The 15,847-nt window shown below is 47.2% G+C and overlaps 3 protein-coding genes across 3 annotated transcripts; all 3 read right to left on the reverse strand.

The window, feature by feature from the left end:
* Positions 1–1,978: 1,978 nt before the first annotated feature.
* LENEP (lens epithelial protein) lies at positions 1,979–3,885 on the reverse strand. The gene is made up of 2 exons (XM_074223355.1): positions 3,223–3,885; positions 1,979–3,095 (listed from the first exon to the last, which is right to left on the reverse strand). The coding sequence occupies exon 1, from the start codon at positions 3,411–3,413 to the stop codon at positions 3,228–3,230; it is 186 nt and encodes a 61-aa protein (XP_074079456.1). The 5' UTR covers positions 3,414–3,885; the 3' UTR covers positions 1,979–3,095; positions 3,223–3,227.
* A 93-nt stretch (positions 3,886–3,978) lies between these two features.
* FLAD1 (flavin adenine dinucleotide synthetase 1) lies at positions 3,979–9,684 on the reverse strand. The gene is made up of 9 exons (XM_074223353.1): positions 9,564–9,684; positions 9,340–9,392; positions 8,933–9,123; positions 6,316–7,060; positions 5,725–5,872; positions 5,156–5,254; positions 4,859–5,048; positions 4,325–4,398; positions 3,979–4,231 (listed from the first exon to the last, which is right to left on the reverse strand). Exons 3-9 carry the CDS (start codon positions 8,993–8,995, stop codon positions 4,096–4,098), a joined length of 1,455 nt encoding a protein of 484 aa, XP_074079454.1. The 5' UTR covers positions 8,996–9,123; positions 9,340–9,392; positions 9,564–9,684; the 3' UTR covers positions 3,979–4,095.
* Positions 9,685–11,504: 1,820 nt separating this feature from the next.
* On the reverse strand, positions 11,505–15,748 carry CKS1B (CDC28 protein kinase regulatory subunit 1B). The gene is made up of 3 exons (XM_074223360.1): positions 15,579–15,748; positions 13,416–13,543; positions 11,505–12,033 (listed from the first exon to the last, which is right to left on the reverse strand). Exons 1-3 carry the CDS (start codon positions 15,635–15,637, stop codon positions 11,981–11,983), a joined length of 240 nt encoding a protein of 79 aa, XP_074079461.1. The 5' UTR covers positions 15,638–15,748; the 3' UTR covers positions 11,505–11,980.
* Positions 15,749–15,847: the final 99 nt, after the last annotated feature.

Here is a 15,847-nt window from a genome sequence, read left to right on the forward strand (position 1 = left end):
CTGCCTCCACCGCTTCCCTCCAAGTACCAGCCGCCCAGGAAACCGCTGGGGGCGCCCAGACCGCAGCCCCCCCAGCCGCCGCCACCCCAGCGCTCCCACTGCGACCGCCCAACCCACCTGAAGGGGCCGCGGCTGGTGGGGGGCCCCCTCCCCTTTCCTCAGTCTCCCCCCACTAGCATCTGCGGGCAGGTCTATTTATAACTCCGGTGCCTATTCCGAGGTCGGGTGCAGAGCCGTCGGCTCCTGTGCTCTAATCTCCGCTGGGATCTTTGCGCCCCCCAGGGCCTAGGCAGGTAAATTTAAATTTAGCCCCAGGAAGCTCTGGGGAGCAAGTTTCCAAAACTACTGGGGGGGGGGGGGTGTAGGGGAAGCGGGTGGTGAAAACAGACCCCGCCCCACCCCGCACTCTCACCTCTTTCCCCCTTCAAAGGACTTGCAGGGGGCGCGGGTCTGAAGGGAGAAGAAACTGGTTTGATTTGGGGGTAGCTTAATCCTGGAATTTGGGGTTCTTAGAGTCCGAGGCTGGAGAGAGGGCTTTGAGGGAGAGAGCCTGGAGAAGAAGGCAGGGGTTTGAGGGATTGGCCAAGGGGGGAAGAGGAAAGGGATCTAGAAGAGGGCAGTGGGACCTGGGGGGGGGGGGGAAGACGTGTGTGGGGGGGGCAACTACAGAGTAGGACCCTGTGGGGAGGAAGGGGGGATTTTGTATACAAAAAGGAAATGACTCAGATGCAACTAAGATGCAAATGTATGCAGAAAGGGGGAGCGGGTGTTGAGGATCCCCCGCTCTATAGCCACCAGTGACCCCCCCTGCGCGACCTCACAATCAGGAAGATGCTGGATGCCAAGGGTCTGTTCTTTTTTATTGTGATATCCAGTTTATTCACGAGGTCAAGTTCCTTTCCTTCTCCCGATTCAAGGTCCAAGGGGATCATGTGGCCCCTGGCGGAGAGACTGTGGAGCCTAGCCTCGTGCTCCGTTTTTCCTCTTCCTCAGGGACCCTAGGGGGTCCTTTTCGGGTCTGGACCCCCCTTCCACGTCTGTCTTTCAGTTTCTGAGGTTGCTTCAGTTCCACTGGAAACCTCTAGATGTCCTCGCTGCTTCAAACGCCGACTCGGAAAATCCCCTCTGTCTCCCCGACCCCCGCTCAAAGCGCACCCCGATTTCCCCTTCCCCTTCAGTCACACAGAACAAGGAATGTGGCACCGCCCACTAGACCACTGGGATGAGGAAACACAGGCAACACCCACTCCCCAATCAACCCCCAAGTCCGAAACCTCCAGAGAAGCACCCTTCAGGGGGTGGGCAATGTATTAATGTTTACTGAAAGCTTTAAACCTTCATTGTGACAAATGAAACCTGGCTTCACAAAATAGTCAGGGGTCAGGTAGAGCAGAATTTTTAATGTGGGTTTTTGAACATTCATGTTAAAGGATCCCTCATAGTGTTTCCTAGGTGAACTGAGACCTTGTCTACCTTTAAACACCTTTGTCTGTCCCAACCCTACCCCCTTAACTGCCTTCTTCTACCCTGAGGTCCTTACCCAGGATAGCTGGGACTGGGGCCTTGTGAATATAGGAGAAGAAAAGCACTATTTGTGGGGAGTGGAAGGGGTGCCTACCTCAACGCTCCCCAGTGCAGTAGAACCAGATTAAAATTGGGAAATGTTTAACAACATACAGAAAAAATACAATAAAAAATAGGTAACATTACATTGTAAACCTAAGTCAATATGCGACCCATGGGCATCTTTAGGTAAGGAGTAATAAATAATAGGAATACCCAATCAATGGTATCAGGAATATTGGTGGATATAAGATAAAGGGGTGCAGATTTTCCTTTCTCTCCTCTTTCCATCTGTAAGTGTGGGAACCTGGAGGTGGGCAGAAAGGGGAGTAGTGGAGAGAAAACCATCCACTTCCCTACTAAACTGGGGAGGTGAGGCTTTATTGTTCTCAACACCTCGGCTCAACACCAGGTTCATCAAGAAAAAAGAAAAGAGAGAATATATTTGGTGAGTATGAGAGGAAAGAATGGAAGTGGGGAGAAAGAAAAAGGTTATATCCCTTCCAGCTGCCTGGTTTCACCCTCCCGGATGTCTACCCCACTCCCATAGCTCAAATCGCACATTGAATTTGTCTGTCTCCTGTCACTGCTTCTTTTTCTGACTTTACTCTCTCTCACACAGACCACAGTTCTGCCCATCTCCACCCACCATTTCCCCAAAATCCCCTTTGCCAAGCATCCCATTGCCCATTCCATTCTCCTGGCATAGGTTCCTTTCTCAGCCCCCTGTATTCACACTGCACCCCCTTCCCTCGTCCTTTGGGCAATATCCCAACTCCAGCTGGGTGGAGTGGGGTTGGTCATGGGTTGGGAGACAGGAAAGGGGCTGGTAGAAGGCCTGGTAGAGGCAGGAGGCCAGGGCCTGAGTCACAGGGTAGGTTAGGGCAAACTGGGGGCCAGGCCTTGTTAAAGGAAAGGAAAGGGAAGATTGAATTGTGGAAGCTCTCTCTCTCTCTCTCTCTCTCTCTTCTCCACCATCCTGGTCCTATTTCCTATGCTATACCAAGGACCAAGACTAGGCTTCTATCCCTTTTTCTACAGTTTGACAGAGAGGATGATGGAATCTAGGGCCCTGAGGGACAGTGTCCTATCCCTGGTATTTTTGCACAGGAGGGTGGTGTGTGCTATGTATCTGAGATAGAGAAGCTTTTGAGTGCAGTAGCAATGCTAGCCAGGGTGGGGCCTAAAATACTGAACCACCAGCCCCCCCCCCCATTTTATCGAGGATCATGTTTCCTCAACAGAAAAACAAAACACCAAACCCCCCAAAAAACTCCTGCCTGGCACAAGGCAGTTTATTTTCTACCTCCTTGTTCCTATGAACTCCTACCTTGCTCTCTCCCTGTCAGCTCACTGAGATCCTGTTTGTGCAGGAATGGGCTCTCATCGTCCAGAGGGCCTAGAAATCAAACAGCCCCATAGTTGAAAGGGGCTAGAAGCCCACACAGCTCACAGTAGGCACTGAACACCACTCATTTATTGGTACTCTCAGGGAAGCACAGAGGACACAAGGAGTCCTGAAGATGGAGACACTAGGAGGAGAAAACGGTAGGCTCAGAAAACATTGCCAAGAAAGCTAAAATCCTGCCCCCAATGTGTCCACCTGAGAGTACCAGATATGGTACATGCATCAGAATGGGCAGGGAGAGTCCTGAATACCTGGGCTAGTCTAGCAGCTCCTTAATACACCAGCAGCAGAGAAGGACATAAGCCACCTCCTTCAGGCATCGTTGGAGTACTCCCCAGCTTGTGCCCATCTTGGAGACAGGCAATCGGAACCCAGCATCATGAAGGGCTTGGCTGAGGGAGAAGGGCAAGGCCTGGGCCACGGGTACAGCCCTCGGTTGCATAGGGATAGTTCTTCATGATAGAAAGGGCTGACTCCCTTGGCCTTTATAAACATTCTCCTACCCTAGGCACTGGGTGCTCTCATGACTAGCAGAGACAAAGCCCCTGGATGAGGCAAGGGGAGATTCTGGAATGGGGGATAATAGGCTGTGTCAGCCTGGACTGGGTGGGACTTGGGAGGGAGTATCTAACCCCTTGTCCCTCCCCTCTCTGTGTAGGAGAACCCTGGGCATCCTGCCAAGCTACCCACTGGCATAGCTCCCTCCTCTCTCTTCCCCAGGTCATATATCCTCACGTGGAGCCCTGCTGATGTTGGCATTGAGAAGCATCAATGTCAGCTCAAGCCTATCCAAGCCCCTCTTTTTCCATATCCCCCAACCTCCATCTCCCTAACTCCCCTGCCCTCTGGCTTCTACCTTCTTGGTGTTAAGGGTATCTAGGCAGAGAGGAGGCAGTTCAACCCTGTACTTCTGGGTTTCTGCTCACCCTCTAGGTCTTTGAGGGTGGGGCTCTCCTGAAGTTTTGGAGAAGAGGTCCCAATTACATCCATGAAGCAGAAGCAATAGACACAGTAGTAAATACCATTTATTGATCAGCAGTGATGGCAGGGCTGCTGGAACTGGGGGCTCAGCAGAGCAGCAGATGGGGACAAAAATGCCCCCAACTAACACCAAGTCCAAAGAGTCAGGTTCGTGAATTTCGTTCCTCATCTTCATTCTCCAACTGGTAGGCTGGTCGATAGGCAGGGCATCCCCCAGGGCCTGGGTACTCCAAGGCAACATTCTTCTTTGTATTCTCTCGGCTACCAAGAGACGTGTAACTGGAGACATAGGGAGAAAAGACATAGTACCTATAAATGCCTGATTGCCCATTTTAATGTTCTCTTATCACTCTTCACCACACTAGCTCTTACCCCCAATCATATAGGATGCAGTATGGAACAAACAGTTGACGGAGGAAATCCCAGATGTCTCTGTATGTCCAGTCCTAGAGAACAAGAGTCAGTTCACTGAACAGGTACCAATATCTGAATCATCTACACAGCACACATCCCTTTTCTACTTTTGGGAGAATGGGCAGAACCATGCATTTTTTCTCAAACTTGTTCCCTAGAGGGAGGAAGGTTACTATGCTTTTCCATCCTCTCCTATACTTTACAGGTGAAAGTGAGCACCTCCTTCTCAGCTTGTTTTTTTTTTTTAGGTTTTTTGCAAGGCAAATGGGGTTAAGTGGCTTGCCCAAGGCCACACATCTAGGCAATTATTAAGTGTCTGAGACCGGATTTGAACCCAGGTACTACTGACTCCAAAGCTGGTGCTTTATCCACTACACCACCTAGCCGCCCTCAGCTTAGTTTTTAAAAAGGATAGTATACTGGTACCAGAAATGATGGGAATATGAGGAGTAGGAAGGTGGCAGTGTAAGTCAGGAATCTTTTCTCTCTTACCAGTAGTGGGTTGATACGCATATATTGGGGCCAGTCTGGGTCAGTAGGACTGAGGGGACTAAGACTTCGGGATGAAGGATCTGTTCTCCTTGTGCCCATCAACACAGCCTCCAGCTGGGGGTTCTGTGCTCGAACTTCACTCAATGCTTGCTTCATGTCGCCCTCAGCCTGTAAGACCTGCAGCTTATACCTGGAAAGGGTCCCATAAACCACCTTTTGAACCCATAATGAAGCAACATCCTCATTCCTCTTAACTCCCATAGCCTCTCCCAAGCCAAAATTCTTAATCCCCAATACCTCTTGGCTGTTTCCTTCAGAAACTGCTCCAGCTCTGGGAAGGGGGAGATGCTACGGATGTAGAGAATTTGCAGTGGGACCTTGGGCTCTGGGAATTTCCTTTGAGTAAGTGGGGAAGAGGGGTCAGGTTTTCTCATTTGTGAGAAGAGAGCCCCCTAAAACAGTGTACGCTGTCCTTTCCCCCTCCATTTGGAATGCCCTCCTTTGTCTTCTTACATCCAAATCCTGCACACCCACCTCTCAAGGACCAGCTTAAGGTTCCCTTCCCCCAGGAAGCCACCCTAGTCTGACCTCTCCCAACTTTAAAGATTTAACTTCTACAGAACATGATTAGTGAATATGTTTTACTGCTCTTTGGCTGTGTATTGCAATGGTGTCAGGCCAACCAGACTATAAGTTTCAAGAGGGGAGGGCTGGTGTCTAATAACTACTGTCTAGGTATCTTCCCTACCATCTTGCACATCTATGGAAGGCATCCTACACACAAATCCTTGCTGATTGATATGAAAAGTCTTCCTTCTCTCCCCTGACACACCTAGGAAGGAGGGCCCTCCTGGGGCTTAGGGTACCTCTGCACAGCAGCATGGAAGAGGTGTAGGAGGGCAGTACAGTCCTTTCCCCCGTTGAAGCCCACACAGAGCTGGGTCAGGGTGTACCTTGACAGGGCCTCCTCCATTATCTTCAAGGCCCCTGCTACCTTCTTCCCCAGTGGAGTCCCTGCCAGGAATGTTGGGGAGTACAGGGAAGACACAATCAGAGGGATTGGGAGATAGATATAGGCTCAGAATTTTCCCAGGCTCTTTACAGCTCAACAGCCCTTCAATTCTGTCCCACCCCAGGGGCTAGGACCAAGTCAGTCTTCCCTAGGTACTGCAGAATATATAGAATCTGAGAATTGAAAGAAAATTAAAGAGGCCATGTCTAGCCCAGTCCTTGGACTGTGAAGCATGCATCTCCTTATGGTTTGTCTGACTGAGAAACCAGAGGCAATATTCAAACCTGCCCACTAGCACTGTTTGGATGGAAAGGAAAGCTACAGCAAACCATACTTCTTGTTACCAGATGTACTGGCTATAGTCCCCATTCCTAAGACAAATAACTTGCTGCCAGAGACAGGAATGTTGGGGCCACTTCCCTTTCTCCTGCAACCTTCTTCCTACCTGACTGGGCTAGTCTGTACACAGCCTCCCCAGCCTGCTCCACAGCACTGGCCACAAATGGCACCAGGGCTCCAGGGGGTAGGCGGGCAGCCAGATAGGTTTGGGCTTCCTCAACTGCTGACTCCTCATCCGAGTCCAGCGTCACCTTCACCCGGTAGTAGTTGCTACTCCATTCTGGATAGGAGCCAATGCCAAGTCGGCGTCCAAAGTGGGTCTGTGCCTCTGTGAGGATGGGGGCAACTGACGATTCCTCCAGGGTTAGATATAGTTCACGAAGGTGGAACTGCATCCCTTCATTCCGGAATAGATTTGACAGTCCCCCAAGCACCCGCTGTTGTAATTTTGGAATGCCAGGGAAGAGGTAGACATTACGGACAGAGACCAGGGGGAATCGGAAGGGGACCCCAGTCTCAGGGTCAGTACCATAGTGGAGGCGGGCAGTGGAGGGTACCTGAACCAGCTTCTCTTGCCCAGTGCCCCCCAGGGCTCTCACAGCTTTTTCCAACTCAGGGTGGGGCTGGAGTTTGTCTCCAAAAGCCTGGGCTACAGCCTCAAAGGTGATATCATCATGAGTGGGTCCAATGCCACCAGAAGTGAGGACATGGGTGAAGCGGGTGGAGAAGGAGGCCACCTCCTCCGCAATGGCCATCACCTCATCTGGTACCACAGAAATCCGGGACACCCGAACACCCATGGAACGTAGGGTCCGGCACAGAAAATAGGTGTTGGTGTCCTGAGTGTAGCCCTGGGAAAAGTGGAAGAAGTGGGGTGAAGAGGTCTGCTGTGTGGTTATGTTGAAGGAGAGTAGCTATTCCCATCTGGGAGAAAAAAGAACCTCTTTTCTTGGAGGTATTATAGGAATGGGTGGGTGGGTGAGAGAGAGAGAGAGAGAGAGAGAGAGAGAGGAGGGGAGGGGAAGAGGGAGAGGAGAGAAGGAAGGAGGGAGAAAGAGGGAGAGAGGGAAATGAATGAGGGCCAAACAGTAGATAAGGAAAAATTATTTAGGGTTAAGATTTGGAATGGAGTCAGAGTCATTCACTGGATCAGATCCATGATGTTATACTTAGCCCTCTACTCTTCTCTTTAAGCCTTCTCTTATGGTGAGACTGTCTAGTGCCATTCCTTTAACTATCTGCTCCAGGAAAATGATGTCTCAATCTTTAATCTCCAGCAAAAACTACTCCTTTGAGCTGCAGTGTCCTATCTTCAATTGCCCCTGGACATCTCTACTTGGATGTACTGCTGCAAACTCATGAAGTCCAAAATAAAGTTATATTTCTCATAGAATCTGCCATTTCTCATGACTTTCTGATTTCAGAATGACATATAACTCCTTTCTTTCCCTCCTGACTCCTCACTTCTAATAGTTACTTCTAAATCTCCCAGCTTTTAAGTGGCAAATTTAGTACAGTGTTTAGGATATGGCCAGGCTATAGAAGGTGGTATATAAGTACTAGTGATTATTATTAATTAATAATCCAATTAGTCCAGTGCTCTTCCTTTCTCACTGCCAACAATCTAGGTCATTACCTCTGGTCTTCTTCCCTCTAGGCTCTCCTCTCTTCTGCCCATCTTATTATACAAGACACCAATCCTCCTAGTTCGCTGCTTTGATCACCACTATCCTGGTCAGAATCCTTCAGGGCCTTCCTACTTCCCACTGACTACGGTCCAAACTCATCATGGCATGGTTGGCTACCTTGCTACACACGACCCGCCTACATGTGCCCTGTATTCTGGCCAATTCAGACTATAGAGTGCTTACAGAACTTGTGCTTTCTTATCTTCAATCCACTGGTCAGGCTGTTCCTTTCCCTTGAAAGGTCCACCCTACCATTTCTGCCTTTGACCTTCAAGGCTCAGCTTTACTTAATCACCTAGAAGTGATCTAGTCTTGGGAGTTTCTCAAATAATGATTCTGAAGGTCTTATCCTTTAGTTATTTTTGATATGAATCTATCCCCCCTTTCATTTTTTAACCTGAATCCCCTTTGTGGTCTTTCTTCCCCCATTAATAATAATCACTAGCATTTATATGCCACCTTCTATAGCCTGGCACTATACTAAGCACTTTTTTACAAATATAAGCTCTCTGAAGACAGGCACTTTTTTTGCTTTGTAGACTTAGCAAACACTTCAAAGAAATACTCCTTCCTTCCTTCTTTTCTTCCTTAAGACAATACTATATACAGTTTTGCATTCCCCATGTTAGCATGCAGGCCTAGGCATGTAGTAGGTGCTCAATAAATGTCTGTTGAATGAATGATGGGTTCCTTTGGGAGTTTTACAGAAGCCAGGAAAATCCTAGCTGACAAAATGAACCAGGGGTGAGTTAAGTAACCAGTTTGGCAGGGGCTCAGTCACGTTGTAAGGAGGTGTGTTGTACTGAGAAGTCCGTGTCATGGAACCTGCAAGTTTAGACTAGGTGGCTCTAGGGGAAGTTCACTTCCTCTTTCCCAGCAGGACTAACCTGAGCATTTCTCCCTCTCAGTTCAAACTAAGCTGCTGCTCTCCTGGGAAGGGAAGAGTCACCTAGGGTCCAGGTCCCCACTTGTATGCCCGCCTGTTGGGGCCCGCACAGACCATGTGGGGCCCTTTGCACACACACACGCACACACCTTGAGGATTTCATCTCCGATGATGATGATGCCGGCAGTCACGCTTTTCCTGGGGGTGTCCATGGCCCACCGTCCTGGATACTGCGGGACCCTCTGGTAGCCACCCAGGCCCCGGTATAGTGCTCGGAAACATGAGGGTCCCGCCAGCTTTACAGAAAATCGGGAGCTATGGCTCGAGTGAGAGTGTCAGCCTGGTAGGAGACAAGACTAGAGTGGGGGGCACCTGGAGGGCACTGAAAGTTAGACTGGAAGGGTGGGGGCATCAGAGAACCGTGGAACGCCTGCCCTTTGGCCGATCTTGGGGTGATCTGGTCCACCTGCGCTATTTGTCTGAGGAGGGCACCGGGGTTCGGAGGGGCGGGGACAGCTCGGGACCACCCGCCCGCCGCCCCGGCCCCGCTACTTACGCATGTGTGACCTTGGATAAATCACTGAGCTCTCCGGGCCTCGGTTTCCCCATCTGCAAAATCGGGTGGGTGTGGGCGGGCCGGACCCCAGGCCCAAGCTGCGGAGCGCGGCGGCGGCCCGCTCGAGCCGCCCCTTTAAACGCTGCTCCCGCCTCCGGGCCCGGGTCCTGGCCCCCCGCCCCGGGGCCCCCCGCGCGGGCCCGACAGCGCCCGCGTCCTCCAACCTGGGCTGCAGCCCGCTGTCCGCGCCGCCGCCGGGGTTCGCGGGTCCTCGGCTGCCCCTCGGCCCCTTCACCGGGCTGCCGCCAACTCCCTGCCGGCAGTCCCGCCTCGGCCTCCGTACGCAGCCCGCCCCTCAGCCACACGAGCGCGCCTCGCCCATTGGCTGGGCTTTCCCCGCCCCCGGGGGCTGGAGCGGCGGGCGGAGCCGGCGGAGAGCGCGAGCGGCGCCGGCTTGTTGTCGGAGAGCACGTGGCCGGCACGCCCGGCGGCGCGGCGGCGCGGGGTGGGGCCGGGCGGCGCTCCGAGGCCCCCGGCAGTCCCTAGGGGGAGGCGCGGCGGGCCGCCGCTCACATCCGTGGGTGCCCCCGGGAGACGCGGGGCCCGCCGCTCCGCCGCCTCCAAAGGACAGGCTTTGGGGGGGGGGACTCTGAGCCTGGAAGTGCCTTCTAAAGACAGCTACTGTTAGGAAAACTCCCCCGCCACGCCCAGCCTGTGCTTCCCAGCCCGGCAACTTTCCCTGCAGTGTCAAGTTCATAGTTCACTTCCATTTTATTTTTAGGGCCACTTACTGGTGCGGACTCGGGCTCCTCCCTAGCCTTCCTATTCAAACAATGCGAGGGCAGCTTATGCTTAATAAGCAACATTACTAAGTGGCGCTAACAGCCGTAGGGAACCACCACATGATCCACTAAGAGTTGTGAGACCTTTGTCAGACCTCAAAATTAAAACAGCTAGGCCAGCAAGGTATACATAAGACTACTAGACTTACCGGGCCAACTAGCTGGGCTTAAATTCCATCTGTGACACTTGCTAACTGTATGGCTTTGGCCATATCAACCTACAAGTTACATTTTTCTTTTTTCCCCTCTTTCCTTGAATCTTTATTCATATAGAATATTTGGAGCTTTATCCACATCTTAGGGAATTTGTATACTCACATTCTCACAAAATGAACTAAATATTGTTGGATGACTTCGGACATTATCTCAAATCAATAATGCTTTTAAGTTGATATTATTGTACCAGTGATTATTTTCCAACAACTGAACAAAGATAATTTGAAAGCCAGACTTCAAAAACATTTTAAAAACCCATGGTTTCTTAAAAATTTACATTTTTCAAACCTTTGTAAACCTGAAGCTTATATGTGAGCTACTTCACCTACTAATAAAAATTCCTAAATCTATGCTAGGACAGTCACTTAGCATCTCATTTTAGAAATCCAATAGTAGCAAGGCAGAATTGACAGAGTCTACCCACTCAAACCAAAGGTCACTGGTCAAAGGCCAGCTTGAACTCAATCCATTCAGTTTTTCTTAGCAGGACAATTTTATAAACCTTCATCCTCAAGAGAAAGCCAGAGGAATGTCCTTGGAAACCAAGGTATTTGGTGTGTCCTGAAGAATTTCTACTTTAACTGTTTGTCTTACCTGCTCATTGTGTCACATCTGCACTGTCAGTAGAAAACTGAACAAGATCTCAAACAGGCTGCTTCCAATCTGTTGAATGTCCCATTCAGGCCCAACATTTAATGGGAAATTTTATTAAGTTAAAAAAAAATAGGTAGAAAAGCAGCACTTCTGAGGGGTCTATAGCTTAGAGAACTGCCAACACAGCTTTATACTTCAGTTCGATGAAAAGGAACAGTTTTGAATGGAATTGTCCCCTTTATTCATACCTAAATTAGCTAAGCAGTGCTTTGACTGTAGACATACAGATATAAAAATGACAGACTAATGCACTTTATTGATAGAGCAGCCCTAGGCTAGTGAAGGTTTGAAATTAAAATTTTCAGATGTTTGAGAATAATCAGCTTAATCTATTCTTAAAATCAACTCCCTGAAATGAACCTCATTATCTGCAAAGTACTGAAATCAGATAATTAGGACCCTGGTATCTCTTGAATGATACTCATCCTGATCATAGGCAGAAGCAACCTAAAATTGAATTACAAAAACTTCCTCTTTATTCAAGGGGTAAACAGAACAGACATTTCTTGAATAAAATGGAAAGTTTCCAACAAATGAAAATATAAATCCATTAAGTCACCTTGCACACAACCTGGCAGGAAAACCCCCCACAAATGACAACAATTATACAAGCCCCACAACTGAGCAGTGATGAGTCTTCAGTCACTCTTGATGCTTTGTCCATCTACCAATGTGTTCAGCTTGAAATAGAGCTTGCCATGGCTTTTGGAGGCAAAGCTCAGCTAAAGTTACATTCATCAGAGCACCCAATGGGGGGTGGTGGTGGTGTCAGCTTTGCTCAAGAAACAAGAGTCACCAGCACTTTCAAACAGTGTATTAAACATCCCTTAAATATCCCAAGTGAGAAACAAGAAGGCAACACTATTAGCAGAAAGATGTTAGAAGGTAAGGACAGCTATGTACAGCTTGAAACAGAGTAGTATATTCTTTCATTTCTTAGGCTTCTTGGGCAGTGGCCGTCGAAACAGCAAGATGTGAGGCTCTGGAAGAAAGGGAAATAGATATTTGGATAAGATGAGACAAGTTTGCTCCATTATCATGAGTTAAGTTTTTCCCTCAAGTCATCATCTATGTACTAATATGCACATTCTAATATTAGAATTTAAGTTTTATTTTACCATTCAGCCCTAGAAAGACCAAGTAGCCTGATTTGCTAGCAAATAAACAAATATTAACATCAATTATCCCTCTTCTAGGTTTGCATAGATGTAGGAATATCTTTTATTAGCACTGCCTTAAAGCTGAATTTCTGATGAGTTATCTGTGATTTATAAAAAATTTTTTGGGGGGCTATAGTTCAATTATGTTCTAAGTACAGAAATTGGGTTTCTAGGAGTCAGAGAAGCAGGGGAAATAGAGGTTGTAATAATATAGGACACATTTGACTGCAGTTTATTAACTAGTCTGTAATCAGAGGATACAAAATATAACAAGTCCATATCAATATGCTACAAATTCCTTTCAGATATCTTGAATTGGCTATCCAATAGAGATCTTAAACATGTCTAAAACTGAATTCTTCTTTCCCCCAAACTCGTCTTGAATACACCTTCTTCTCTCCTCTGACACTGCCATGGCTCTAATGCAGACCCTCATCATCTCAAGTCTGGAATATTACAATAGTTTGTTGGTAAGTCAGAATATTAGCCTTTTCCTACTCTAACCCAGCTTCCATTTAACAGGCAAATTGATTTTCCTAAAATACATGCCTATGTCATCCTTCTATTTAATAATCTCCAGTGGCTTCCTGTTGCCTCTAGGATTAACTATAAAAATCCACTGATATTTGAAGTCATCCTTCCACCTTTCATGTTTTCTTAGGCCTTATACCCCTTCCCTTTATATACTCTTTTCCTGGAAGTCCCCCATGCCTATACTGCTTTCCCTCATCTCTGCCTTCTGGCTTCATTCGAGTCCCAGCTAAAATCTCACATTCCACAGGAAACATTTCCCAGTCCTTATTCTAGTGTCCTCCGTTACTTATTTCTTATGTATTCCACACATAGCTTGTTTGTACAGTTTGTTAGCTGTGTCCTCCATTAGCTCACTCATTGGTTCAAAATAGAGTCTATCTTGTGCTTCTTTATGTACCCCCAGAACTGAACACAGTGCCTGGCACATAGTAGGTGCTTAATAAATCCCAATGACAGGCCATCATTGACCTTTAGATAGTTTACTCTTAACACAATTCTCCATGTTGTACAAAGGGGCTCTCATCTATCCCACCTGAATAGATAAAAAAAAAGTCAGCCATTATGTGGGCACCAAAGCGCACAGACTATAATTTCCCATCTTTTTAGTTAATTATACTGATATATGACCTTATTGCTCTGCCAATGCTATCCTACCCATTTTTCCACTGACCTGGTTCATGGATCATGTAATGGACCCAGCCCTGACTCTGCTGGACTCCAAGGTTCCTCCATTCAGACTCAGACATCAAGTGGGTCTTAGGGACCAGTTTGGCTATGTCCTTGGGCAACATGACATGCCTGTAACAGAAATATGGGCATGGTTTACATGCAAGCACTGTGTAGTAGCAATCAACACTGTGTAGTATGCTTCACTAGTCTGTACTGAAAGGTATATCACAGACCAAGGAGATACAAACAATTCCTGCCCTCAGGGAGCTTACAATCTAATGGGGGAATCTTTAGCCAAAATTATTATACAAACTCTTTCAAAGATCTGTAGTATATTATTGAGCACTTAATATTTATTGATGCTGACAAGAATGGTGTAATTAGAATTTATGACTTGATTGATGCTAGCTTTTTTTATCTTAATATTTTTTTCCCAATTACACGTAAAGATAATTTTCAACATTTATTTTTGTAAAATTTTCTCCCTCCCTAAGGCAGTAAGCATTCTGATATCGGTTATACATGCAGATTGATGATAGATCTTAACCAATATATGGAAAAGATGAAGACTTTGGCAGAAGGTTGTGATAGACAATGGTTCTGAAAAGCCAATGCACTGATTAGAAAACTAAATGCCTTTTACTTTTCTGATTTGTTTTTGGAAAAATTGAATTACTTCTTAGTCAAGGTACTGACCTAAGGCCTAAGTCACTCAGGGAGGCAGATGAGTAGTTTGATTATTTGGAATCTGAGTCCTAGTGACCCAATTTGAGCTTCATTAATGTCAATGAATGCCTCTTGTCTACAAAGGGGCCTCTGTATCCAAAGAAATGTTTCATGCCCAAGTCCTTGATTAGGAGTTTATATTCTAACAGGCCTAGAGTTAAAGCCACTAACGTGACCTAATAATTTTGGCTTAATACAATAGCACAGCATATTTTAAACCAAGACCCACAATAAAGCAATTTCAGCTGAATTGCCAAACTGGAATCTTCCACAGGACCAAACAATTGATTTTGCCCCCATTCTGTTTCAATAATTGGCAGGGTACTGATTATTTAAATGAACACCTAAGGATAAAGCAAGTTTTCCAGGACCCAAATAGAATCTGGGCTTTTTTTTTTAAACTAGTTCTCTATAACATTTTGATTATGGGTAGTCATTCAATATAGGTTGGTTGATTCAAATCATTTAAAGTGTACAGAACCCTAAACTAGTACTTGTGGGATATACAAGTGAAATTCATGTACATAAGGAACTTGAAATCTAGTTGGAAAGAAACTTGGAGCTATCTTAAGAACATTCACATTATAAGAATAAATTAAAATGTGCCATTAGGTTTTAATAAAATTGTTTTTTTCCAAAATATAAATAATCTTAGAATTCAAAAGTTTCTTAATGATTATCCAGTCGAGGCTGCCATTAAATCCCATTAAAGAATTCCTCTTCAACATTTGGTTAACTCAGTAATTTAAGGCTCTCTACCCCAACAGTTTCAGTGGCAAGGCACTACTTAATAACATACAATACAAAGCTTACATTTGCCGACACCATTAATAATTAAAAAGGGCTTTCTTAATCAGTCACCTCTAGGTCCTAGTTGTTTTCTTTAGCCACCCAAATGAAGTTTAATCCCTTTTCTAAATGACCCAACAATGTATGTAAATAGCTGCATTTCCTTTCTCCCCTCAACCTACAATTTCCTGGCAAATACAGCACTTTCAACATCCTGAACTTTCGACTCACTGAACTCTGGTAACTCCTTTTTCTTTGGGCTAACGGTTAGCCCTGGCGGGCGTGTCGCACTCTCTATTTATATAGACACCTGGCATTCCTTTAGCATTAGTGCCGACATGAAAGGGAGCAGCCAGTTTGAAAGGAGGGGAGATGGGTGAAGATGGTAGACCCGTAGAGGTAACAAAACAACTCTTCGCAGCTTCTCCCTTTCCTAGTCCGTTTTACCAAGCCGCGAGTTCTACGCATGCGTTCTAACTACAGCTCCCCCCCACTATAAACTTCTTCTGCGCATGCCTCTAACTTCCGATCTCGCGCATGCGCCTCAAGCTTTCTCCCCTCAATTGCTAATGACGAGTTGGTCCTCGCGCCCTCACCCGCCGATACCTACTGTACCTAGTATGGCTACCCCCTTCGCGCCCGCACTGACCGGTACTCGAACTCCTCATCATCGTATTTGTCCGAATAGTAAATTTGTTTATGCGACATGACCGCTCCTCCCGGGGGACCCCAGCCCCGCGCCGCCAACCGCCTAACAACAGCTATGCGCGCGCACCACGACTCTATATGGGGCCTCGCTTTCAAACCTGCCGCTCCTTCGGCCGATTGGCTCATTCGATTGGAGGCGGGAAAAAAAGCCCATGTTTGAGGTTCTTATTGGCCTTTATGCTCTTCACTCTATTCCATTTTGGGTTTTTA

The sequence above is a fragment of the Macrotis lagotis genome, chromosome 2 (assembly GCF_037893015.1).
Source record: "Macrotis lagotis isolate mMagLag1 chromosome 2, bilby.v1.9.chrom.fasta, whole genome shotgun sequence".
Lineage (NCBI taxonomy): Eukaryota > Metazoa > Chordata > Mammalia > Peramelemorphia > Peramelidae > Macrotis > Macrotis lagotis.

What these genes read in the sequence shown, in the direction of transcription:
- LENEP (XM_074223355.1), bottom strand. Translation starts at nt 3,413, where the DNA reads ATGCAACCGAGGGCTGTACCCGTGGCCCAGGCCTTGCCCTTCTCCCTC.
- FLAD1 (XM_074223353.1), bottom strand. Translation starts at nt 8,995, where the DNA reads ATGGACACCCCCAGGAAAAGCGTGACTGCCGGCATCATCATCATCGGA. An exon ending in TCGGAGATGAAATCCTCAAG is followed by an intron (nt 7,061 to 8,932) that starts GTGTGTGCGTGT and finishes CACTTTTCCCAG; the next exon opens with GGCTACACTCAGGACACCAA. An exon ending in TGCATCCTATATGATTGGGG is followed by an intron (nt 4,232 to 4,324) that starts GTAAGAGCTAGT and finishes CTATGTCTCCAG; the next exon opens with TTACACGTCTCTTGGTAGCC.
- CKS1B (XM_074223360.1), bottom strand. Translation starts at nt 15,637, where the DNA reads ATGTCGCATAAACAAATTTACTATTCGGACAAATACGATGATGAGGAG. An exon ending in GATGAGGAGTTCGAGTACCG is followed by an intron (nt 13,544 to 15,578) that starts GTCAGTGCGGGC and finishes TTTCTGTTACAG; the next exon opens with GCATGTCATGTTGCCCAAGG. An exon ending in TTACATGATCCATGAACCAG is followed by an intron (nt 12,034 to 13,415) that starts GTCAGTGGAAAA and finishes CCTTTCTTCCAG; the next exon opens with AGCCTCACATCTTGCTGTTT.